The 25734-nt window shown below is 62.3% G+C and overlaps 1 protein-coding gene across 1 annotated transcript; it reads right to left on the bottom strand.

Annotated features, from left to right (window-relative positions):
- Window positions 1-947: 947 nt before the first annotated feature.
- On the bottom strand, window positions 948-23177 carry Nlrp5 (NLR family pyrin domain containing 5). The gene is made up of 12 exons (XM_047527266.1): window positions 22889-23177; window positions 21090-21167; window positions 18780-18836; window positions 14435-16022; window positions 11972-12142; window positions 10886-11053; window positions 8357-8527; window positions 7222-7392; window positions 6254-6424; window positions 4707-4877; window positions 3044-3214; window positions 948-1199 (listed from the first exon to the last, which is right to left on the bottom strand). Exons 1-12 carry the CDS (start codon window positions 23175-23177, stop codon window positions 1067-1069), a joined length of 3339 nt encoding a protein of 1112 aa, XP_047383222.1. The 3' UTR covers window positions 948-1066.
- Window positions 23178-25734: the final 2557 nt, after the last annotated feature.

The following is a 25734-nucleotide window of genomic DNA, read 5'->3' as shown; positions in this document are numbered from 1 at the left end:
GCCCAGGTCCTTGTCTAGAGGGGGTGGAGTCGCACTGCCCTAGGAGCCAGGCGAGGTCAGGGCCAGGCCACCTGCTCGTGGTCCAGCACAGCACACAAGCAGGCGTAGGAACAGGCCCCGCTGCCGCTGGACCCAGAACGTGCCCAGGGTGGTGCTGCTGGGAGCTGGGCCCCGGGGGCCCCAGGGTCATGAGGGTGTTCTTGAGGGGCACGGGCTTCCTGCCCCTCTGCTCCCTGCTTGTTCTGAGACAAGTGGGTTTTGTCCTGCCCCGGCCTCTCCCCCCACAATGAGCTGCCTCAACCCAGGCCCAGCAGCAACTGGGCCACACCTGGACAGAAACCTCCAAAGCCATGGGCCCAAGTAACCCCTGCCAGGTGCTCCAGGAGTGTGGAGGTGGCCAGCTGACCAACACCTGCTCTTTGGGAACAGAAGAGCCGTTCTGCAGCCTGGGGACAGCCAACAGGGGACAGCCAACAGGGGACAGCCAACAGGGGACAGCCAACAGGGGACAGCCAGAGCTCTCAGCCTGTTCAGCTCCAGTGGCTGACCCAGGAATATGCCCTCCATGGCTGACCAGTGGATACCCTCTGCCGTTGGGGCTCACCGGCTGTGGGGTGCTCCCGGCTGACGCTGCGTGCTGGGAGCCGGCCCACACTCGGAAACCGGGTCTGGAACCCCTGCCTGCAGAGACTGGCTCCAGCCCATTTGCAGGAGAGAGGGGCAGGCTCACCACCCCCCCGTCCAGCCAGAGCTTCAGAGCCAGCGATGGTGTGCATGTGCAGTCACTCTCGGGACCCAGGTCCTCCAAGCCTGCCCTTACAGCCCTCCCCAGGCTGGCCGACACCCCACTTGGTACATTTCCAGATGCTGTGTTCCCTTTATTCCCTTTGTGATCAACGTGGGACAGACAGATGCCAAAGTCCTGAGACTTGAAGATCCCCGCTTTCAAAGGCAGCCACCAAGTTGTGCGGGATAAGAACCACCACCCGGGTGGGGGGAGCCAGCTCGCTCCGCACTCCCACAGAGCCGTCCTAGAGCCCAGGCGGCTGGGCTGGGGCTCCTGGTCTCAGCTCTTCCACCAGCGCCGGCTGTCCTGGTCCACAGCGTACCAGTCCCCGTCGATGGCCAACTGCGGCTTGAGCTGCTGCACTTCCTGCAGCAGCTGCTGTACCTTCGGGGGGTACTGCTCCTTCCACAGGCTGCGGGCAGAGGGGGCACGCCTGAGGCCCGGACTCAGGCCCCCTTCCTGCACTCCCTGGGCCCCAGAGGACCCAGCCGCCTCCTCCATGCCTGCGGGCCAGCACCATCCCTGCTGAACACGGGCGGTCCCTCCAGGCAAAGGAGCTCCCAGCCGCGCAGGAGGTCGCGCTGGGCCCCCGTCCTGCTCACTGTCACCGCCCTTCCTGAGCGTGGGCTGTGCCAGGCCTCGTCCTAGGGTTTGGAGAGCGATGGTGGACAGGACCAGGTCCCCTCGCGGCTCATCCCAGGAGAGCGGCGGGTATTTAAGTAGATTTTGTAGGTGGGGAAACGGGCTCATGAAAGGTCAGTCAGCAGACAGCAAGTCTGCTTCTCCACCACGTCCACCGTCCCACCACCCCCAAAGGCTGCCTGGAGCCTCTGGGTGGCGGCGCAGGCCTACTCTCCAGTCCTGTGGCTATGGTTCCAGCGGTGGCTCCAGCGGCTGTGGAGCAGCCTGTCAACTGAGTCAAGATGCCCATGCCCACTGGCCGTCCTGCCTCTGACCCAGGCCACGGTGGGTCACATAACCACTCCCACGTTCCTGCTGGTCACTTGCGTGCCAACCCCAAATCCCACGAAGCCTCTGCTGCCAGGTGTGACCAAGACAGCTGCGGTTGGCCCAGGACGACACTGCCTGCAGGGGAGGGGTCCCTAATGCTGCAGGGCCGTCTCCCGCGTCCGGGTCACAGCTACACGTCACCAGGATGCGCCCCCAGCTTCCACCAAAATTCCCTACCGCACAGTGGCCACGTCTCTGGATTGTGGCTTTCAGGGGAAGGAGACCGTGTTCCTGAATGGAACCTTGGCCCGTGGGAACTGGGTCAGCCTGGCCCCAGCCCTATAGCACAGGGCATCCGGGGCAGACTGTTTTCAGCCTGGCTCTCGCTGGGGCGGCCCTCAGGGCTGGGCCACCTGTCTTTGTCCTGTTCTGGGCCCTGCCCAAGCTCCTGTGTCACATGCCCCACGTCATAGAGACGCTGGAGGCCTTCCTGGGTCTTAAGTTCAGATTTGTCAAAGTCTGGACTGGGGCTCTCCCTGACCACGGGCTCCTCTCCCACCCCGTCAACCCAGCCTTCACTGCTCCCTCCTCTCACTACCTGTGGGAGCCTCTGCCTCTCGAGGGCTCAGATCCAGCGTCTGCTGCTGGGAGAGCAGAGCCTCCAAGCCCACGGCTCTCATTTTACTCCCGCCTTGGCATCGGCCATCTGCAGTGACCCTGAGCCTTAGCTTTCGACCTAACCCTTCCTCCACGTCATGCTGAGTGCCCACCCACTCCTACGCCGGGGCGCTCCCTCCTGCAGGACTCCTCCGAGTCCCTGCCCTGCTCCACCTGAGACCTGACTGGGTACCTCACAGGACATGTCACAGTTCCCATCCACTCAGCGCAGGGGGCGCAGCCAGAACTGCCCTAAGGCGCCACACTCCGCTGCACACGTGGACGGCACTGCTCGCCACCACCCGCCTCGGCCAGCACTGTGAGCGCCGCTCTGGCGACAGGCGCCAGTACCTCAGGGCTTGTTGAGCGGCTGAGGAGACTCCTGCAGTGCCAGACTGGGGCTGGACCCATCCTGCTGTCCAGGCTTCGACATCTGCGCTCTCCTGTCCTCCCAGCCCAGCTGAAAGCAAGCCCCCAGACCAGGCGCTGCACCCCCACCTCCACGCCTAGTGCGGAGCCTGGGACCGGGCCAGACCCACGATGGGGGGAGCAGGCTCCAAGCTGCCCTCAACTGCCCAGCGGTCACTTCACCACCCGCCTGCCTGCCAGAGAAGCAGGCCTTGCCCCAGGACCCTGCCGGGGACTCACCCGATTGTCCTCAGGCTGCAGGAGGGCTGCGCGAAGGCCGAGCACAGCAGGGCTATGCCCGCAGGGCTGAAGTTGTTGCACACCAGGTTCAGGCTGGTCAGGCGCCCCCTGCAGGTCAGGGCCGCGGACAGCGCCTCACAACACCCGGTGGTCAGTCTGCACGCCTCCAGCCTGTGGCAGCGGGTGCCCAGGAAAGAACCCAGGGTCAGCACTGGTCCTGCACCGGCCCGTGTGTTCCACCTCAACATCCAGGGACGAGTGGGGCCTGCACCCCGTCTCTGGCCAGAGATCCAGGGACGACCGAGGTTCCCATGGCAAACTCGTTCCCAGGCAACCCCCAGCTCCCAGGGCTGCCGGCCACTCAGGTCAGTCCTGGGAGGGACGAGAGGCCGGGAGTCGCAAGGGAGCAGAACTGGGCAGCCACGGCAGGGGCAGTGCCAGGGGGCGCACACCACCAGGACCTGCAGGACCCCGCCTGTGGGCACACTGGACAGCGTCCAGCCGGAGCCCAGCTGCAGGCGGTGGATGGGGCCAGGCGGCGAGGGTTCACCCAGGACTGCGGGAGGCCCGCGCCTGCCGAGGCCTCAGGGCAGAGGCAGCTCTGGTCCTGGTTCTGACTCTCGTGGCAGAGGGTGGGGCTGGCGCAGGGCCACGCGTGGTGAGGGCGGCTGGGGACAAAGGCGGGAGGTGAGGGGACAGAGGCACCAGGGGCTGGGCATGCAGCATCGTGGGGTCTCTTGCTGGTGACGGCAACCGTGGAGGGAGCCAGTGACCGCAGGTGCCGCGGGCTCCCTGGCAGCGGCTCCCCTGGTGTCGGGAGGGCGGGGCTGTTCACGACCCAGGAAGAACAAGGTAGGCAGAGGCTCACAGGAAGGGGGCAGATGCCACCAGGAGGGGCAGACGCCACCAGGAGGGGCAGACGCCACCAGGAGGGGCAGACGCCACCAGGAGGGGCAGACGCCACCAGGAGGGGCAGACGCCACCAGGAGGGGCTGACAGGCTGGCTGGAAAACCACACCCGGAAGGTGGGAGGGTCCTCGGTGACTTCCAAGTACTCCTGCCACCAGCCTACCTGAGGACAGGACGGGGACCCAGAGAGGGCCGGGCTGGGCAGGGACTACTCTGGAGAGGGCCAGGCAGACGTGGGCGGCCGGGCAGACGTGGGCACCCGGGCAGTGCTCAGTGAGGGCAGTGGAGCCCTGGGGCAGCCATGCCTCCCCCAGCTCCACAGCGTCCTCCTCACTCGGGGTGCCCCTGTGGCTCCCCTGCACCCCATCCACCTCGTCCAGAGTTGACCGTGCTGCCCACTTCCTGCTGATGGAATCGGCACATGGGACCTTGGGTCTGGGCCACCCACTTGGTGTGCTTCCCAGGTCCACACGCCGTGGTGGGTGCCCACGCGGCTGCCTGTGCTCCAAGCACCCTCAGCAGTGTCCTGAAGAGCCCAGCAACTGGACCTCCAGTGTGGGCGCCCCTGGGCGATGTGGGCCTTCTCCCAGACCCTTCCCACGTGCCCGCTGCACCCATCTCATCCACAGGCGGCTGGACGAGGCCCAGGCCCGTGTTAGGCTGCACCTGTCCGAGCTGACCGGCGGCCAGCACTCTCCACACCTGCACCCTCGCTTCCTCCGAGCGCCCCTCCAAGGCCACCCCAGGAGCCTACCCGAGTCTCCTCAGCGCGCTGCCCGGCTGCTGCAGCCCCTTGCACAGCGCCATCACCCCGCCGTCCCCCAGGGCGTTGGCGGCGAGATCCAAGCTCTGGAGGTGCTTGTTCTTGGTGATCACACAGGACAGGCTCTCGCAGCAGGCCGCCGTGAGCTGGCCACTCACCAGCCTGCGGAGACCAGAGGTGGCTGGCTTTCAGGGATAGCACCGGTGGGCAACCATGGAGATGGGGTCTCATTTGCTCCCTGAGGCTTGGGAGGGGAGGCTCTGGAAGCGAGGTTGGAGCTTGAGCCTCACCTGGAGGGGCGGGGAACAAGGGGGACAGACAGAGGAGCGGGTGGAACCAAGAGGCAAGGCGGTTGCAGGGGCTGCCGAGCCGTGGGCCGGGTCCCAAGGGGAACAAGGGGGCTTCTGTTCCCAGGCCGCACGGGCAGTGGGGGTGGAGCAGCCCTGAGGGACGGCGGCAGGGCTCAGCTGGGTGGGATGACCCAGGGGTCCAAGAACTGCACAGGCTGGGTGTCCAAACCCCAAAATGCTCCCCCCCAAAAAAAAAAACAAAAAACCCCAGCACTGACAAGACGCCCCAAGTAGCAGTGTCCACACCTGGCCTCACGTGACAGGTCAGTCATCACAGGGCACTGAAGACTGCGTGAAGTCACCGCAGGCCCCACAGAGTGTACGTGAAAGTGACTTGTGTGTGGACTTGGACCCATCCCTGCCTCTCCTCTACAGATGTTCCAGACTGAGGTGGACCCAAAGTCCAGGACACTCCTGGCTCTGGCACTGGACAAGGCACATTCGACCTGCGTCTTCAGCTTCGGAACCACAGGTGGAGTGAACCCTGGGTCAGAGTCCTCAGAGACTCACAGCTCAAGGTGCAGGGACTCAGCTAAGAGGGTCACCTCCGAGGGGCACGGGAGGACTGCTTAGATGCCAGTGTGGGCAAGCAATGCGCCAAGGATCCCACAATCCCCCAGCAGTCTGCAGTCCCAAAGGAGGGGAGTCTCCAGTCAACAGGTTCCACGTGGACGTAGGGCTTGAAGGGCAGCTAAAACCACTGGCGGAGACATCGACCCTGGGGGCAGACACTCCATCCGCCTCCACTCACTACGGGAGGGCAGAGGGCTCAAAACCGTCCTCTTTCGTCCCACCAGTTGCTTTTGGAACTGATGGACAGTGCTACCAAGTGCTCCTGAGACACTGGACCCAAGGGAAGTGCCCGCCTTCAGGGGATTTAAAGTCACATCCAGCCCCGAGTGCAGAGCTGTGTCCTGCTTCATCACACCCGACTATCCAGGGCTGAGCGTGGGACAGAGCCGAGGTTTCGGGTCCCTGACGTTCCAGTTTCTGCTGGTCATGGCTGGCAGCCTGTGCAAGGCTGGATGGGAAGGCAGTCAGTGCTGCCCGCCAGGCCCTCCAGCGCAGGGCCTCTGTCACTGCCCTTGGCTGCACCAACACAGCGCTTGATGGGAAGGCAAGCCCTGTGGACCCAGGAGCCCCTGCTGACCTCCCGGCCCCAGGAGCCTGGCCACCCTGGGTACTCACTCCAGGTCCTGGAGGCAGCAGCTCGGGTCCTGCAGGGCCTCACACAGAAGCTTCACCCCGCTGTCCCCCAGGGGGTTGGCACTGAGGCTCAGGTGCGTCAGCCGCGGGCTGCTCACGAGGGCCAGCGCGAGGAAGCCGCAGCTGGCCACGTCCAGATGGCACTGGTTCAGTCTGTGGGACGTAAGGGCAAGGGAGGGTCAGGTCACTGCCCTGGGGAAGGGCCACCTCTGACCAGGACGGACGGGCAGGGGCACTGGGCATGCGGGTGCTGGATTCTCTTCTTCCCTCTCGTCGGACCCCAAGGCTGAGCTGCCCGAGGCTGGGGCTGAGCGGGGAGCTGGGCTGTGTTCCTCCACAGGCTCCAGGGAGGAGCTGCTCCCTGCCTTCCTGGCCTCCAGGGCCATCCCCCAGCTGGCTGGAGGTGGCCTTGCTGGACGGCCCCTCCTCCTGCTCCTCTGCACCCTGCTTCTCCTCTAAGGGCTCCTGTGATTACTCCTGGCCATCCCCACAATCTACCCAGGGTCTGTCCCATCTCGAGGTCCTCAATCAGAGCCGTGAAGTCCCTTTCGCCATGTCAGGTGGCACATTGGAGGACCTGGGGATTAGGCGTGGACAGTGCAGGGTGGGCTCTGTTCCACCTGCTGGGCTCAACACCCCACGCACCACGGGAGCCGTGGGACTCGGAAGGCACACTCGTGTGTAAGGCCATGCTTTCTTCCCTGGGGTGCCAGGGGCTGTGCCAGGGGCTGAGCCAGGGGCTGGTGCTCTGCCACTGAGCCACATCCCCGCTGTTTTTGGCTTTTGTATTTTGATGCAAGTTCCCACCAAGTTGCTGAGGCGTCTGTGGGGGTCCCGGGACCAGCTCCCACCCTGTGGCTCCTCAGGTCCCTTCGAGGCAGCACCCCCACTCTCTGCCCCATCTCTGTGCTTCGGGAACGTGTGGCCACCTGAGGCTGCGGGGCACTCACATCAGCCTCTGCAGGGCGCAGTCGGGAAGCCGGAGGGGCCGGCACAGCAGGCTGACCCCGTCGCTGCCCAGTTGGTTGTTACACAGGCACAGGTGCGTCAGGCTGCAGCTGCTGGCAAGGGCCGAGGCCAGGGCTTTGCAGCCAGCGGCCGTGAGGCCACAGGTGTCCAGCCTGCAGGACAGGGCCCAGAGGGACGTGAACAGTCTGCCCTGGAGCCCGTCCCACGTCCCGCGAGGTTTTCCTGTCCACCCCCACCCCAGCACTGACAGCCAGGGGATCCTGTTTGTGGGCCATTGGTCCCCACGTCTCCTGGTTCAGCTGTTTGAGGGCAGCGCCCGCCTGAAAACCAGAGCCCAACAGCTGCTCCCCGAGGGGCCACGCTACGCCGGGGAGTCAGCCTGCTGTGCGCCTGGTGCCTGGGCCCTCGGTGGACCAGAGATCTCTGCCCGAGAGGGGACGCTGCCTGGCTGGCCCTGCCAGCAGAAGGGCCCGTGGCTCCTGCCGGGATCTTCTGACCTCTGGCCTTGGGAGGGTGGCTGGTGCCACCTTCTCGACCTTGGCTGCGACTCTGGAACTGAGCTGCGTGCTCCAGCCAGGCACAGCCTGGAGACTGGCCAGGGCGAATCCCTGCCCGATGGCAGCCCAGCCGCAGGCACACAGCTCCTCCCTCGCCCACCACCGGGGCAGGGCAGGATGCCCACAGGCCTGCCAGATCATGCCTGGACCTGTCCTTCTCCTGCCCTCAGCAGCAGGTGGGGGAATCCCACTGGGATATCCTCTGGGGACCTGCCTCCTGTCCCTGGGGGCGAATCTCCCCAGGTGTGGGGGCGAATCTCCCCAGGTGTGGGGGCGAATCTCCCCAGGTGTGGGGGCGAATCTCCCCAGGTGTGGGGGCGAATCTCCCCAGGTGTGAGGGCACCTGGGGGCACTGCCTCCTGCTGAAGGGCTTCAGGGCTGCCCGGGACGCTGCCCAGGGCGGATTCCCACTGCCGTCCTCACGTGGCTCAGAGGCAGATGTTACTCACTGGGTCCTCATGCTGGGGTGCTCAGGAGGCCACCCTCCCTCCCATCAGTCCCACTGGGGGGTAGTGGGACAGCGGTGCAGAGGGCCTCCGCCCTGTGAGGGACCACTCACGTCAGCTCCGCCAGGGTGCACTGTGAGGTCCGCAGGGCTGCACAGAGCGGCGCCAGGCCCTCGTCCGTCACCTTGTTCCTTGCCAGGCTGAGGGACTTCAGGCTGGTGGCTGCAGTAAGCATCTGGGAGATCACCGGGTAGCAGGCGTGGGTCAGCCCACAGGAGTCCAGCCTGCAGAGACGGGCGGCACGAGGCGCTCCCCTTACTGCTGGCCCGCTCCTCTGCGGTCCTTCCTGTCCTTGGACGTGCGCCTGCCTCAGCGTCGGGCAGGCTGCCCTCACCTGCACAGCCCGCGCCCAGTCCTCACTCAGGTCTCCCAGCGTGGCTTCTTTGGAGCGAGTTGGACGCACTGCCCTACACTGCCCACTGAGGTCCCCACGGCAGTGAACAGCTGGGGACGTCCCTGTACAGCCACGTTCCTGCCTAGAGTGTCACCTCTGAGGCAGAGGCTGGCTTGCCTGGCTCCCCAGTGCCCAGCAGCCACGAGCCTGCCGGGCACACAGCATTTGCCAGAGGCCTAACCCCAGACCCCTGGCTGCACCCGGGAGCAGAGTGTGCATCTAGCCTGACCCGGCCGTTCCGCTGAGCCCACCTGCCACTCGGGCAGCTCAGCGTCCTCAGAGCAGAGTCCACCCTGTGGACAGGGATGATGCTGCCACCCCATGGGCACGCTAGATGCCCGACATGCACGCCAGCTGGCCCACCTCCTCGTGAGTGGAGCAGGACCGCACGCCCAGGGGCCTCGTGGCAGGTCCCGCTGCACGACCGAGAGCCCGCTGAGGTCTGAGTAGCCCTCCGACCCCTCCAGCAGCCCCTGTGCACACGGGGGGGGCGGGTGTCCGCTCAGCTCTGGGTACCAAACTCCCCAGAGGCCCACGGCTTCATCCTCGCACAGCACCAGGCGGTCCTCCCGCGGACTCCTGGGGGTGGCTTAGTACCCAACGTGCTGAGGCTGCGCAGGCCGCTGTGCCGTCACCTGGGAACGCTGACAGTTCCCTCTGTGCTTCTAGTCTGCAGTGGCGAGCCTGCGGGCGGAACCTATTCCAGTTCTATGGGCAGGACGTCCCCCAAGGGCAAGAAGCCAACTCAGCAGGATTCCGAGCCCGTCCTTCACAGTGTGGCCCACTTGCTGTCCACATCAGGGCCCGACAGGGGAGCTGAGCAGTCCACTGCACCATCCACCAACCCTGGGGGCGTGACACGGGCCACGTGTCCCTAGGTCTTAAGGATTCAGCAGCGAGGGAAATTGAGGTGTCCTGCCACCCTGAGCTGCCAGAGCTAACCCAGCGTGTCCCCACTCCAGGCCCTGAATGGCCCGTCCCTCTCCTGTCTGACAATGTCCCATTTTTCCCTGTGAACCCCAGCCCCCACCGGTGGGGAGCAGGAGGGGTGGGAAGGAAAGTTGGCGGCCGCCTCTGGCCTGTGAGCTGCCCGCTGGGCGGCTTCCTCACCCTCAGGGACGCCTCTGGCCCGCTCTGCGGCTGCACCGTGAGGGCGCGGTGTCTGAGTGCAGTGGTGTGGCGACCTGGCCTGCCCTGGCTGCTGGCATTGGTGCTGGAGCCCACAGCAGGGCTCAGGCTGCCCATCAGGGCGCCGCGTGGGGCAGCACCCCTAGATCAGGCTGCCGACCGACTGAGCTGGGGTCATCGCCAGAAGCCGGACACCACCAAGACACCCTGGTCAGGTGACCCTTCGACGGACTGTGGCCCAGCCAGGCCACCCACTGGCACCTGGCCAGAGAGGCCACCGATGGCCCACACTGTAGAAGTGGACAGAGAACACGTGGGGCCAATGGGCTCAGGGGAGGCCGCTGAGGGCAAGGGGGGCGGCACCTGGTGCGGCCTGGGAGCGGGGGGCGAGCGGGGGGCCAGCGGGGGGCCAGCGGGGGGCCAGCGGGGGGGCGAGCGGGGGTCGGGCGGGGGGCCGGCGGGGGGGCCGGCGGGGGGGGGCCGGCGGGGGGGCCGGCGGGGGGGGGCCGGCGGGGGGGGCCGGCGGGGGGGGCCGGCGGGGGGGGGCCGGCGGGGGGGGGCCGGCGGGGGGCCAGCCGGGGGGCGAGCGGGGGGCCAGCCGGGGGGGCGAGCGGGGGGCCAGCCGGGGGGGCGAGCGGGGGGCCAGCCGGGGGCGGGCGAGCGGGGGCCAGCCGGGGGCGGGCGAGCGGGGGCCAGCGCGGGCCTGTGCCCCTGGTGCTGGTGCACGTGTGGTCACCTAGACCGGACCACCAGGAGGATTGCCCGGGCACACGACCTCCTGTGTTCTCGGCCCTTGAGACCCCGAGCTTGTCACTGCTGTGCTCACGCCCGAGCCTGCCGTCCTGAGGCTCCTCAGCCATATTCAACCCTGCCCTTTGGCGGCCCCAGCTCCTGCCCCTCCACGGAGATGCCCTCGGCACCACGACCAAGACCCGGCTTCCAGCTCTGGGTCTGGCGCTTTCCATGAAGAATCGCTTCAGAATAAAAAGCAGAGGATGAATGCGGACCCGAGGCTCACCCCAGAGCCTCCCGCGGGCAGCCGGGGTGTCGCGGGTCTCACCTCAGAGCCTCCAGCTGGCAGCTGGGGTGGCACAGGGCCTGGCAGGCCACCTTCACCTCCTCCTCCCGCAGGGCTGTGCCGCCCAGGTCCAGCCGTCTCAGGTTCCGGTTGACGATGAGTGTCATCCACAGGTACTGCAGGCCGGGCGTGACCTCTGCTCCCTTGAATCTGCAGCGGGATGGAGGCACCAGAGTCACGCGGGGCCTTTCCCCAGTGTCAGCTCTCAAGTCGCTTTTTGCCTTTGATGTTAAAACACTATACAGGAACGCGGAGAGGGCACTGGGAAGAGGACCCGCGTCCCACAGTGCTGGCTGGGCCAGTCTGCAGGACGGACGCAGCCGGTTGGGAACAGGTGGACAGGCCCAGCGTGGGAAAGCCAGCAGGGACCCTGCCCAGGGACCCGGAGTCCCTAGGATCAGCTCACGGCAGGACTCAGGGAGCCCCGAGAGGCCCAGCCAGCTGCCGCCTGCACCTCCAGCACTGGGCGAGGTGGGCTCAGGGACGCTGCTGCGGGCGGAGCAGGTCCCCAGGGAGGCGCACTTGGGGCAGACGCGGGCAGGCCAGTCTCCGGGCGGGGAGGGGTCATGCCGTTCTCTGGAGCCAGACCCCTCAGCCTGACTGGCTGAGGAAAACTGCCCAGTGGAAGGAGGGGCGGGGCAGGGGCGGGGCAGGGGCAGGCTGGCCACCGATGCCTTGACCGCCCGTCCTGGCCTTGCACGAACACCACTGGTCTTGGAGCAAAGCAGCACCAGGCCTGGCACTTGGTCTTACTCCAGGAGCCTGGATCAGCACCCATCCACGCCGCCCCCAGGGGCCACCCAGCACCCAGCTGCTGCTTTGCTCAGTTGGTACTCAGCACTCAGCACAGGCTGGCCAGGTCTGGACGCTGCGCTCTGCACTCACTGTGGCCTCCGGTGCAACTATCGCCCGGAATGGGCTCCCCTCATCCTCTGTGCTCACCAGCTCCTACTCATCCTTCAGAACCCCGAGTAAGGACCCTGCTTCAACAGTCTGGTCTCAAGGTCTCCAGTGGGTGGGGCGGGGACGGGGCGTCCTGGGGGGCAGTGCTGGGCTGGGCGGCCTTACATCAGACTGCGTATCTTGCAGGTCGGCCGCCTCAGCGTGACGCAGAGCGTCTTCATGGCCCACTTGTTCAGGACGCTGTTTCCCAGGTCGAGCTGCCGCAGGTTCGGGTGGGTTCCCAGGACAGTGCAGAAGCTCTCCCACCACTCGTCCACCAGGGCCTTCCGCAGCAGCCTGTCGGAGACACGGACGTGAGAGGGACCTGGACGCCAGCAGCCCCGGGACAACGTCCGAGGAGCGAGACCACCGCGTGCGGCTAGCCAGGCCCCCTCAGCCCCTCGTGTGCTGCAGGACCGGCTGGCCCCCCGGACGCTTCCCAGGCGTTTCCACCCTGCGGGGGGCACGGGGAGCTACCTGCTCTCACACCGCTTTCCTGCTCAAGTTTAGGTGCAGCCGCTGTGGAAGCAGCACGGCCATCCCACAGGAAAGGCATGACGCGCAGCCTCCCCTCTGTGCACGAACCCCAAGACCCCACATCGGGACCCCAAGAGGGGCTCGCACCACAGCCCGGACCTGGGAGCACCCGATGTCTGTCAACGGATCAATGGCTAAAGATGTGGTAGAAGCACAATGGAATTTAATCTGACTAAAAAGAGAAAAATTCCCATTTTCAGCAACAGATGAATCTGGAGGATATGAAGCTGAGTGAAGCAAGCCAGTCACAGAAGGACAACTGCCGCGCGGCTACTTAGGTGAGGGACCCGAGACAGCACTCAGTAGCAGAGAGTGGCCCTCGCGGGAGGGGGAGGGAGACAGCTCTGAGCCCAAGGCTCAGTCCTAGGGACCCGCAGCAGCACAGCAAGCAGACACCGGTCCACACGTCAGACAGCAGCCACCTCCCCACGGGGCCGACGGCTCCAGGAGCCGACCGATCTCACGGGGGTGCCTTGAGGAATAAATAAAAAAGCAAACCATGATCCCAAAAGACAGATGGGGAGTGAGCGACCCAGGCACAGAGGGATGCGCAACCTCTCACACGAGGAATCTGGACAGGTCCAGGGGCCACGAGCCGGGTGGTGGCGGCCAGAGCCTGGTGGCAGGGCAGACGCTGGCCAGGGGACAATAGCTCAGTGGGGAGGAACGGGTGTCAGTGATCACTAGCATAGCTTGGCGATGGATTGGTAATGTCTATCTCAAAATTGCTTAGAGGGCAGTCTTAAGATGCCCTCACTCTGAAGAGGTCATACCCAGGGGAGAGGAGGGAGTGCCAGTCAGCTTAGTCACTTCCAGCCCACGCACCCGATCGTGCTGTGCCCTTAAACCTGCAGTCATTGGCCATCTGAAATGGGATGGAAGCACTTGCCCTGCTGGGTGCGAGATCACGAGGCCGCAATGCTCAGCCCCTCCTGTAACACATTCCCAGCTTCTCAGCAGGAAGGTGCCGGGCCTGGGCTCCCCCAGCCGTGGAAAGGCAGAGCAAGGCGGCCTGCACCTTTTCTTCTGCCCCAGCCCGAGCTCCTCCTGCAGAGCAAGCTTCAGGCCTCATGGTTTCCCACCACGAGCAGCTGACTGGTCAGGGCCTGGGCATCTCCAAGCACTGTGCTTCCCGCTCTGCGTGGGAATCTCCTACAGTTCTAAGCCCCAGAGGTTGGAGCTACCTCACCATGTGGTCAATGCCACAGAGCTGGTTAAAGGCAGAGCTAAAACTCAAAACCAGGTTTGCCTGTTATTCTCTGCCGAATTACACCAGCCCTTGATTAGTTCTGATGGCGCTACCACCCAGTATCTGCCCGTTAACCAAGTGCCACCATTCCCAGGTGCTTCCGCTGCATGTACGATCTCATGATAGCCAGACTGGTAGATGCAGTTACGTCCGTTTTGCAGATGAGGAAACAGGCTCAGACAGTGGGGGAGCTTTCCCAAGATCACCCTCTGGGAAGTAGCACACCTGAGTTTTAGACCTACAGGTGGCAAGAGCCACCTTCTTGACTGGGCTTCTCTGTGGGTTGTGGGAGGATGGGCAATCAGACAGGCCCAGCAGCAGAGTACACATGGTAAGCGCCATCCACGTGTGACCATATACACACTGCAAGCTGCAATGGAGTAGGATTAAAGGTTCACTTTAATCCTTCCTCACTAAAGGAGTGTTCAGTTAAGTGTTCATGGCATTTGAAGAGTGTAATAGGCATATGTGGTAGTGGCCGCCATATTGGACAAGTGGTTATGGAACATTTCTGTCACTGCACAAAATTCTGTCAGCCCAGCTCTGGACCCTACACTAGAGGGCAGTGTGAGTCAGAAGGAGCCAATCGATAGAGAGCTTTGAAAAAAGACCACATGCCCCTGGGTTCCAGGCCCAGACCCTCTCCTTCTACAGTCTGGAGCTTATCCACAGTGAGCCGGATCAGGTCCCGTCGTTTTAGTCAGGGGATCCGTACGGTTTGTGCAACAAGGATCAAGGGGCCCTGCCATTTCGGGAACCACATCCAACCCCAGCCCCAGAACAAAACCGCAGGAGGCACTCACCCTCGGGGGGCCGCAGGGCACACTTGGGCGAGCTCGCTCCTCGAGAATAGGTCTCTGACGTCCAACTGAATCTTGCGCAAACGCTGGCAGTGCTGGAGGCAGAAGGAGGCGGCCATGAGGTCCATTCTCTGGTTGATCGGAAGCCGCACTTCCTGAAAGTCGCTCAGCGCCGAGCGGACAAACTTTTCATCCTGAGTCTCGAAAAGGCAGTGGAAGGCGTCCAGCAGGTCCCGGGGGGTGGCCGTGGCGGCCTGCGGGGCCAGCAGGGACACCCAGCGCTGGAGCCGCGGCCTCACGGCCAGGGGCACGGGGCAGCCCAGCAGAGCCTCCAGCTCCTTCAGCACGTCCTTGCTCATGAGCCCGAACAGGAACCGCTTCATCCAGAGCAGGTGGGAGCCCAGGGCCGTCGGCGGCGGGCTCTCCAAGTCCTGCAGCAGGTTATCGAGGAACAGCAGGTAGCGGCCCTGCCCCCGATCCAGCCCTTCCAGGAGGTAGAAGAGGGCAGCGCAGAACTCCTGCAGGCTGGGGTGCAGGAAGGTGTAGCTGATCCCCCCACGGTCCTCCTGCAGGAGGATGTCCATGTGGAACAGGGCAGACAGCCTGGCCACCTGCAGCCCGTACATACTCAGGCTGTCTGTGTAGAACACGGAGCGCATGGCCCACACGCCCTCGGCCGCCATCTGGCACAGGCCCTTCAGGGCCCGCCGCTCGCCCTGGTTGAGGCAGCGAGGCAGCGGCTCTCGGGGCCTGAGCTGGTGGAACAGGAAGGCAGCGTACAGGCCCGTCAGGGTCCGGCAGAGGGGGGCCACGCTCCTCCCCAGCTGCAGGGCCGTGCCCAGCAGCAGGCACACCGTGGGCACCTGGCACTGGTCCAGGAGCCGGTGACCGTCCACCACCGAGTGCAAGAGTTGTGTCCGGCAAGGGTCATCTGTGATGTGGTCAAGCAGCAGCTGAGTCCTCCTTTCCAGCGACATTCCGCCCACCATCAGGTATCGGGGGCACTGCAGCAGGGACTTGAGCTTCTCTACACCCGCGTCGGTAACCGTGACCAGCAGGGAGGACTCCGGCAGCAGCACCTTCCTCAGCAGACTGCACAGCAGGATGGAGGTCGGCTGCTCCTTGGTCCAGTCTCCACAGAGCTGCTCATCGTCCTCACAGAGCTCAGGGACCAGGTCGTCAAAGCCGTCCACCACAAACAGGAGCCGCTCAGGCTGGGACATGATCTCCTCCACTGGAGCCTGGGAGTCTGGCCACTCTCTGGTGATCATTTTCGCAAAACTTCTCTCTCTCATCCATTGGATGTCCCTGGCCTGGAGGAAGAAGGCGTAGGAGAAGGGGTCCTGGAGGAGCGTGCCCTGCGCCCAGCTCAGCATGAGCCTTCGGGCCAGAGCCGACTTGCCCGTGCCAGACTTGCCGTGCAGGACCACGGTGCGTGTCCGGAAGCCCCTCTCGTCTGCGTGAAAAGCGTCAACCAGCGCCTGCATTTCCGGCCAGTCGTCGGCTCTCTGCAGGCGGGGGTGTGTGGCCAACTCTGCGGTGAATCTGGCTATCACGTTGGCCTTGTAGCCCCACTCGGCACCTCCAGGGCCTGGGCAGACAGGAGAGCGGCACAAAGACAAAAGCGGAAGAAAGACGTCTTTAGTGGGAGCGAAACACCGGCAGGGAGTGGGTGACCAACCGGGAATTAGCAGATCAAGAACAAACCTGAATGCACTCACCATCAAGAAACGGAGGGCGCGGGGACAGTACCCCAACTACCCCGAGTCGACCAACACCTACACACACGTACCCTCACGTACGAGCACAACAAACACGCAAAGGCCCTGGGCCGGAATCAGCGGATCCTGGTGCAGACGGCTGAGGGCCGGGTCTTCGGCTCCTTCCTAGCTGTGATGGGCGCTGTCCCTCATCCCCTGCAACTGTGGTTCTCAGGAGCTCCAGACTCCTGAGACCCCAAGACCTGCCATGCTGTGTTTCCATTTGCTCACGGCTCTGCCCTTCGTGTGGCTTCCCTACCCACGGGGTCCTCAGCACCTGGACCCTGTGGGCACTAGAGTTTCGTCGGGTAACCTACATGGTCTCTGAAAGGCAGAAGCTCGCGGGAGCTGTGGATCTGGCACCGCAGCCCTAAATTCTCCATCTGTGGACAGGCATGCAGACCCAGCCTCCATGGAGAGCCCGGAGTCGCCTCTACAGAGAGGGGCATGTCCCTCAGAGTCAGTGCCGGATGGGAGTCCCAGCTTCACTGCAGTGTCCACTGCAGTGGATGTGAGGTGAGGCTCCAGTCTCCCACCCCCAGGTCTCCCGTGGGCTGGCGAGTTAAGGAGCGTGGCTCAGGCTGGCCGAGCGCACCAGGCGGTGCCCGGGAACCGTACTGTCCGGTCGCGCTGCTTGCTTTTCTCCCGCGTTTACCCTGAACTCCTTGCTTCTCGCATCTGCACGCTCCACGAGAACAGGGTTTTGTCCTTCAGCTCGGCTCGCCGGCTGTGTCAGCATCCTCTTCTAGTACCGACAGGTCTCAATGAACAAAAAACCTGTCATGGGACCTTCCATTTTCTGGTCCTACCATTATGTTTACAAAAACCACAGCAAGACTCTGCACCAGTGTGCATGTGACCACTAACTTCATACAAAATCCACGCAGAAGTCTGAAAACTTCCACCTCGTGGTTCTGAAGCCGAGCGCCAGCCTCTGCTGCAGGAGCTGGACCCAGGGCGCTCCTCACAGGACTGGCTGTGAGGCACAGGCAGGGCTCCGGCGGGGACGACCCGGCAGGGGGACCCGGCTGCTTTGCTTGCTCCTCAGCAGCTGCTTTTCTCCCATGGGTCTGATCGCCAACAGGGTGTTCGTGTGCAACACCTCCCTGGAGGCCCAGGCTCCCGCGTCCAGCTCGTCACCCACAGGGGGTCTGGGGACCTCAGAGCATCAAAACGCCTCCTCATTCACCTCCAGCCCCAAACTCCTTCCTTCCGAGTTCCGGTGAGCCATGATCAGGACAAGGTTTCCATCGCAAGCCTCCTGGGAACGGGTGTTGCCCCATTGCTCAGAGGTCCTCTAGTTCTGGCCCCTTCCACCCTCCACAGCAGGCTGCTGGGGACAGTGGGGACTCCCGTGGCTCCCCTGTGGGCTGGTATGAGGGCCACGTGAAGCTCAGACACGGAGGTCCCCACTGGCCTCGGCAGGGCCCTGGGCAAGTTGTCAAGAGAGCACTTGGAGCCAACAATAGGGCAGCCGCAGTTTTCCAAGTACTGGTTGAATGGAAGGCTGACACAGGGGCACCCGCCTGGTGCCAGGGGAAGGCGCCCTGCTGGGCACCATCTCAGTCTGGGCTGCAGTCATGACTCCGAGCCGCCACCCACGGGCTCTCCCGACAGCAAGGTGCAGAGGCTCCTCACGCCTCCCGGGGCGGCGAGACGCCAGGTCCCGCCAGCTGCGTCTCACTCGAGCCAGGTCACCCATCGCCGTCGCTGCCTCTGGGCACAGGGGCCCGAGCAGCATCTCTCAACAGCCAAAGTGGGCACGACCCAGATTCCCGCCAGTTGGAGATGACGTGGAAGCCAGCTGTTGGGCACCAAATGAACGCGGGGCTGAGCGAGACCACCCGCGTGCGCCCTGAGGGCTGGAGGCCAGGCCAAGGCAGCTGGTCACTGAGGCTGCACTTCTCCGTTTACGGGAAGAGCCCAGCAGGGGGCGTACTCCTGGGACAGCCAGGGCCGGGGCAGAGGCCAGCGGGGCAACTGTCATCGTGTCGGGCTGGAGAGGCGAGGTGTCCCGTGTTCCCTGTGGCCGGGGAGGGTCACGGAGCCACTCATCCTGCATTTCCACAGCGTGAAGCTGTGGCCCGAGCGCGTTTCAGCGAGCCCCTTTAACCCCCGGCTCACGCCTGCTTCACGCCACCTGTGCACCTGGTGCTGTCCTCAGTGTTGACAGAGGACTCAGGACTCACGCCACTCCCAGGTTGAGAACTATGTCACCACAGTCCCTCGTGGCTCTGCATGACGGCAACCGTCTACACGAGACTTGTTGGCAGGGGTTAACCTCGGATTTCGAGGCAACTTCCTGTGCTCAGCTCCGATTAGAGCCAAGGAAGCTCGTGCCCAAGGCCCCGGTTCACCAGAATTACAGGTCGTTTGGGATTGGCCTTCATAGAATCCTGATGAATGAAGGCCAGGGAACTACCCAGCTTTGTCCCTGGTGCCAACGGAGAGCGCCCAGGGGAGCCGACACACCAAGACCAAGGAGGGTGGCGGGAGGCAACGTGGACCCCGTATGGACCCCTGTCTGGGCTCCACAGTCTGCTCCTCCACCCACCGCCTGCTGCCCCAGGAACTTGGACTCTCCTCACCTGGTCCACAGGGCTCTGCGGCTGTCCCACCATCTCGCTCTACAGTTTGTGCAGTTTCTGCAAGAGAAGCGCAAGGCCTGTTTACCAAAAGCCACCCAACAACTGCAAGAGACTCAAAGCCGAGGCAAGACCACCCTGTATTCGTGGCTGAAGACTCCTCCTCCGAGGGCGATACTCCCAGTATCAATCTAGTGATTTCATGCCAACGTCAAAACCCCAGAGGGCTTCTTTGAATGAATTGTCAAGGTGGTCCTGAAATTCAAAAAGGTCTAAGGAACTTGGGATGGCCTGGAAATCTTGAGGACAGATTAGAGAACCACACTTCCTGATGTCAAAGATTGCCATGAACAGCAGTTAGGTCTGTGTGATACTGCCACGGGGACAGACACGTGGACTGATGGGAAAGGACAGTTCAAAAGCAAACCCCTGCCTCTGTTCGACTCCTTGGAAAGAGCACTTCAGAGCTGAGTGGGGAAGAACACCTTCAACAATGTTGCCAGAACCAGAGACCCCAGGCCAAGGAACAAAGCCGGATCCCTACCTCACACCACATGCAGTTAACTCCAGGCCAAGGAACGAAGCTGGATCCCTACCTCACGCCACATGCGGTTAACTCCAGGCCAAGAACAAAGCTGGATCCCTACCTCACGCCACATGCGGTTAACTCCAGGCCAAGAACAAAGCTGGATCCCTACCTCACGCCACATGCAGTTAACTCCAGGTCAAGGAATGAAGCTGGATCCCTACCTCACGCCACATGCGGTTAACTCCAGGTCAAGGAATGAAGCTGGATCCCTACCTCACTCCACATGAGGTTAACTCCAGGCCAAGAACAAAGCTGGATCCCTACCTCACGCCACATGCAGTTAACTCCAGGTCAAGGAATGAAGCTGGATCCCTACCTCACGCCACATGCGGTTAACTCCAGGTCAAGGAATGAAGCTGGATCCCTACCTCACTCCACATGAGGTTAACTCCAGGCCAAGAACAAAGCTGGATCCCTACCTCACGCCACATGCGGTTAACTCCAGGCCAAGAACAAAGCTGGATCCCTACCTCACGCCACATGCAGTTAACTCCAGGTCAAGGAATGAAGCTGGATCCCTACCTCACGCCACATGCGGTTAACTCCAGGTCAAGGAATGAAGCTGGATCCCTACCTCACTCCACATGAGGTTAACTCCAGGCCAAGAACAAAGCTGGATCCCTACCTCACGCCACATGCGGTTAACTCCAGGCCAAGAACAAAGCTGGATCCCTACCTCACGCCACATGCGGTTAACTCCAGGTCAAGGAATGAAGCCGGATCCCTACCTCATGCCACATGAGGTTAACTCCAGGCCAAGGAACGAAGTTGGATCCCTACCTCACGCCACAAGCAGTTAACTCAGACCACGGAACTAAGTGGTGTGTGTGTGTGTGTGTGTGTGTGTGTGTGTGTGTGTGTGTCAGGGCTCAACCCATGACTTGCTCACACCAGGCTAGCACTCTAGTCCTGAGCTACATCCCCAGTCTGAAATAATTGCTCTTAAGACATATGACTATAAAACTCAAGAAAATGCTGGCATAAGCCATGATCTTGGGCTAGGAAACAGTTTTTAGATCGGACACTAAAAACTCAAGCAAATTTGCCTTCAAAAAATTAAGAATTTTTTCTTTTGAAGAACATACGATGGAGTATTACTCAACTTTAAGGAAGAAATGAAATTCTGGCATTTGCTGGTAAATGGATGGAGTTAGAGAATATCATATTAAGTGAAATAAACCAAACAAAAAAAACAAAGGCCAAATGTTTTCTGATATGCAGAAGCCAATTCACAATAAGATGGGGGTATAGGGAAAAATACAGTTACTTTATATTAGGTAGAGGGGAGTGAAGGGAGTGGAAAGGGTATGGGGTAGGAAGGATAGTAGAGTGAAACAGACATTATTGCCTCTTGTACATGTATGACTTGACCAATGTCATCCTGCAATATGTAGAATCAGAAAAATGAGAGAGTAGACTCCATGTAAGATCTATCAAAATGTATAACTGTATTCTACTGTCATGCACAACAAATTAGAACAAATAAAGAGTGAAAAACTCCAAACAAGGGGAAAATGTTTGCCAATTGCATCTGTTAAGGGTCTAGTATCCAAAATACATCAAGAGGCACTACAACCCAGTGACAGCTAAATGGAAGAAGATACATTTCTCTGAATGTGGAGACAGTAATGAGCACGTGGGAAGATTCTCTGCGTGCTCTGGGGACTGACGGACGTCGTGCCACCGGGAACAAGTGCCTCCGTCTTTACACCACCCACACAAACCTGGTGCTGCTTCTCCACTGGGTCCGTGGACAGTCTGGATTGGCTCAGAATTTCCTGAGATCTTAGATGCCGAGCATTCTACAACAGGGGAGAGAGAATGGGGTTGGCCATAGCATCCACCCAGGCCAGGGGCGAGCTCGTCACTGCCGCGTGATGAGGGACCCAGACGAGCCCAGGAGCTCTACTTATCCCACGCGGAGCCCTGGAGGGCACATGGGTCAGACTCCTGTGCCCGCAGCACAGCCAGGTGGCGGCCACCGTCCAGGACACGCTGCGTCTCGTTCTCCTGCCGGGTGGCCTACTGGGGGCTCACCCTCAGGAACAATCCCCACACCGCTCACTCCGGCCCTGTCCCCCTACCGGAGGCCTGGAGTCCTGTGAACAGGGACATCTCCATGCTGTGAGGTCCAAGGTGGGTCCAAGGCAGAGGCTCGCCTTACCCTGGTGCTCCCTGGGACCAGGTGGAGCCCCCACCCAGCCACCACTGACGCCATCTCCTCTCTGCATCGAGTGCTCGCTGCTCTGCCTGCTTTGGGCCATTTCCCAGGCGCATCCTTCTCTACCTGCTGCCACCCCTGGTCCAGGTGGCCTCCATTTCTCTCCTGGCTCCTTACAGTGGCCGTGGCCTCCCCAGCACTCCTCCGGCCTCAGCCCATCGCAGCAGCGCTGAAACACTGCCGTCCCGCCAGCCCGCCTGCTCAGTAGCTGCCCAGGCTTGCCGGCATTGTGGGGAGGCCGTGACCTCACGGGGCCTCCTCTGCTGCTGCCACCTCTTGCTCAGAACGTCCTGTGCCGTGATGCCCCACTCCTCTTCCTCCAGAGCCTTCTTCTAGAAGTGATTCTAGGCTTCAATCCCTCTGGTCAGCAGTAGGAACCTCAATTTTTCTGTACCATCCATTTTTTAAGACGAAGGTCCTTTTGTCTCAGCCACGCTGAAAGCTGAAGTCTTTGGTGGTTGGTGAAGGACAATTTAAATATCCTTTAACGTTCGCTAAGCGAACGTTACGGGAAGTCACCTGTCGGCTCACCAGCAGGTCGGGTTGTGCAACTTGACAGCGGCTCTGCTTCAGCTTCTGCCATGGGAGCCCCTTTGTGCGGAGGCCCAAGGACCAGCCCCAGGGCACCGGACCTTTCCATGTGGCCATGGTGACTCGGTAGACATCGGCCACCCTCACTTTCTGCAAGGAGCCCGGTGCGTCTTCCTCACGAGCTTCTCCACAGCTCAGGAGGGACAGAGGCTGAGCCACGTATGGCGAGTGCCACGCAGACCTGGTTCCCACGGTGGGCAGGGCCACCTCGCTGCCTGGTCACGAGCTAGTTAAGTTCCCAGTCTACAGTGGAGACTTTCTTCTGATAAAGGAGAACTGAGTTTCTAAGTGATCCTTCTCCTAAAGGAAATGGCCACAGGACCTGATGGAATCCCCTGCTCAGGTAGAATCACGCCCGATCCATTGCCCTTGCCGAGACTCCAGCCCAACGCCTCCGCAGCCCCTGAGCTCCAGGTCTTCTGCCGGGCCGGGGAGACACAGACACTTGCTATGCACGGTCACATGGGCCTCACTTGCCGCGACTCCCAGACGTGGGCTCAGGAGGTGGCCAGGCGCGGACCAGGGAGCAGCGTGACCCCACGCTCTTACCACCCGAACCCTGACTCCACCTCTTCTCCCTGCACAAAGTTTGGGCCGCAGAAGACGCAGTGGCTTCTCACCGTCCAGACACCCGTGGCAGAGGTGACCCGACCGGGGGATGGCGTCCCTGTCCCCAGGAGCCGGCGCCCCTCCCCCCACACTGGGCCTTACTTTTCATCTCGTCCCGTGCTCTCGCCGCGAGCGTGAGCAGGCTCATCTCCTCCAGGATGTTGATGCAGACGGCCCAGGCCAGGGGCCCCAGGTAGTACTCGTGCAGGAGGGCGGCCAGCCCCTCCGGGCCAGCGGCGTCCACCTCGGCCCACGGGAGCGAGCAGGAGGTCAGCTCCGAGTACTTCTCCTTCAGCAGCCTCTTGAAGGTGCTGAACTCCTCCTTGTCCAGCTCCTTGAGGCTCCACTGCAGCCCGTAGTTGGTGAAGGTGTGCAACTGGTCCCCTTCCATCGCTATGGAGGGCCCAGCTGTGGCCTTCGGGGAACAGAGCAAGCGGGACCTGGGGCAAGAGGGCCAGGGTCAGCCCACAGCACTGACTTGGTCGCCTCGCAGGTGAGTAAGGTTCTCCGCCCCTCCTGGGAGAGATCAAGACCGCAAGGCACAGGTCACAAGGTTTCAAAGAGCCAGCATCAGAGCTGGCCGGGTGGCGCACACCTGTAATCCCAGCTGCCTGGGAGGCTGAGGCAGGAGGAGCGCGGATTCAAAGCCAGCCTCAGCAACCTAGTGAGACCCTGTCTGAAAATAAAATCTTAAAAAAGGCTGGGGATGTGGCTCAGTGAGCACCTCTGGCTTCAGTCCCTGGTACCAAAAAAAAAGGAGAGAGCCTGCATCAGTTGGCCACTGTCCATCCTGCCACTAGGACTTCTGGGATACTGCGTGGCCGACCCCGCAGTGCCCCGCCTGCACCTGGCACAGGGGAGGCGCAGCACGCCCATCTGGGGCTCCGGCTGGCGAATGTGGAAGAGCAGAGCGCGGTCCCCGCACTCCCCACCAGCCGGCCCACGTGTCTGATTGGCCATGGACGCAGCACGGTCCTGGAGTACCTGGAAATCCTGCTGACAGGAAAATTCAAAGAGGCAACCTGAAGTGAGCCAGGGACCGGGAAGGCAGTGCCCCAGGTGGAGGACGCCCGAGGGCCGAGCCTCGGTCCTCAGGCTGGACCCACCGTCCACCTGGGCTGCAGCAGTCATGTGCAGGGCATCTGCTGCACGGTCCGTCCACCCTGCGGGCTGGTCGTGACAGACACGGAGCACTGCCAGGGGACCTGGGAGCGATTCTCACGCTGCAACCTCTGAGCGGGGAGAGCGGGACGGGTGGTTGCTCAGGGTTGCTCTGGGTTTCCTGCTGGTGGTGGAAAGTGGGGCAATCCCAGGGAAGCCACAGCGCCACGCCCAGATCCGCACCGCAGCCCTCTCTGCCTCGACGTGCTGAGGTGCGAGGGTCGGCTAGGACCCGCCAGCCTGCAGCCTCGCTGGCTCCACCCGCCAAGACTGGGCGTCTGCGTGCGGCTCCCTGATCTAGAGACCAGCTCCCTCCTAGGGCTTGGTGCCCATCCGGCCAGTGTCCTCCACCTAGGGAGGCTCAGGAGGGGTTGCCAAGGTCACCTCGACAAGGGCTGAGGATGCTGAGGACCGGCGTGTCCCCAGAGCCCCCTGGAAACACCGTGCAGCCATGCTGGGAAGGGGCAGCCACAAGGGCCCGGCCCACCCTCCCGAGTGGCCTGACATGGCCTCAGGGAGGGGTAACTACCATCAGCCTCCCTTGCCCCTCCGCCTGCACCACCCCAGGTTCTGTGCCCCTCAGCCTCCAGAACACGAGCCACATGGCTGTTCCTCGTGGGTTACTTGGTCTCGGTTATGACAGCACAAAATGGACTAAGAGGAAGGAGACAAGACCATAAAACACGTGGAAGGAAACCCACACAAGGCCTGTGGAAGGAAGCCCACCCACCAGCTCACTCCCAACGCTGCTCTGCCCTTGGAGCTGCATCTCCAGCTTCCCTGGGTTCAGGGACAGGTCAGCACTGAGACCCTCCTGGGGTGGCGTCTACAGGCAGGGCAAGGGTCCTCCCCAGACGAGGGTCATGGCACAGGGCTGCCTGCAGAGGCTGCTACCTCCCGTGTTCCCCGACGTTCCCAGGGGTGCTCGGCAACGTGGATTGGCACCAGCCAGCTTGGTAACTCACAGGAGAGTTGAAGGCAGGAGGCCCAAGCCTGTGGGGCGAGGTGGGTGGCTGGGCAGGACCCAGCACCAGGCTCAAGCCCTGCTCTGCCGTCATCCCAGGCACCCCAGGCAGGAGTGGAGCGCCCACCTCCCCAGGTCCACGTGAGACCCAGCGAGGTCACATGGCCGTCAGCAGGGCTGCACAGCACAAGCAGGTGGACCCCGAGGGGCACCCCTGACCATGCACCGGGTGCACCTGGGTCTCAGCACTTAACACAGGGTCAGGAAGCAGAGGACGCGCCAAGAGGAGACGGAGTCAGCGGTGCTGACACTCACAGGGCAGTAAGGTCAGATGGCCTGGTCTCAGTGGACACATGGGCAGGGCCAGCAGGAGAGCCTTCAGTGCTTCCAGCAAGGCTTTCTAGTATAAGGGCTGCAGCAGACAGACCTAGTGGTCAATCACGCTTGACCCACAAGCCATCTGTTGACCCAGAGGGAATTGGAGGGATGCTAGCCATGCGTATTTCTGTCCAGCTTCGTCCTCTCCACCTCCTCTGTCCACTGTGTTATTTTTCCACTGTTTACATTACCTCTGGTTGCAAAGCAGACGGAGAAATGTGAGGTGTAAAAGACAAAGGCAAAAACTGACATTTGAAGGTGGGTACAGGCAGCTTGGAAAGTACCTGAAAAGCTTCTATCAATCATGAAGCCTGTGAATGCAACTGGTAATAGATCAATGGGTAATCCCAGTGACCTGGGAGGCTGGGGCAGGAGGGCACAAGTTCAAGGCCAGCCTGGGCAACTTAGTGAGACCCTTTCTCAAAAACAAACAAAAACAAAAACA

Source organism: Sciurus carolinensis, chromosome 16 (genome assembly GCF_902686445.1).
Source record: "Sciurus carolinensis chromosome 16, mSciCar1.2, whole genome shotgun sequence".
Taxonomy (NCBI): Eukaryota; Metazoa; Chordata; class Mammalia; order Rodentia; family Sciuridae; genus Sciurus; species Sciurus carolinensis.
This window is presented reverse-complemented; position numbering and strand designations above follow the sequence as displayed.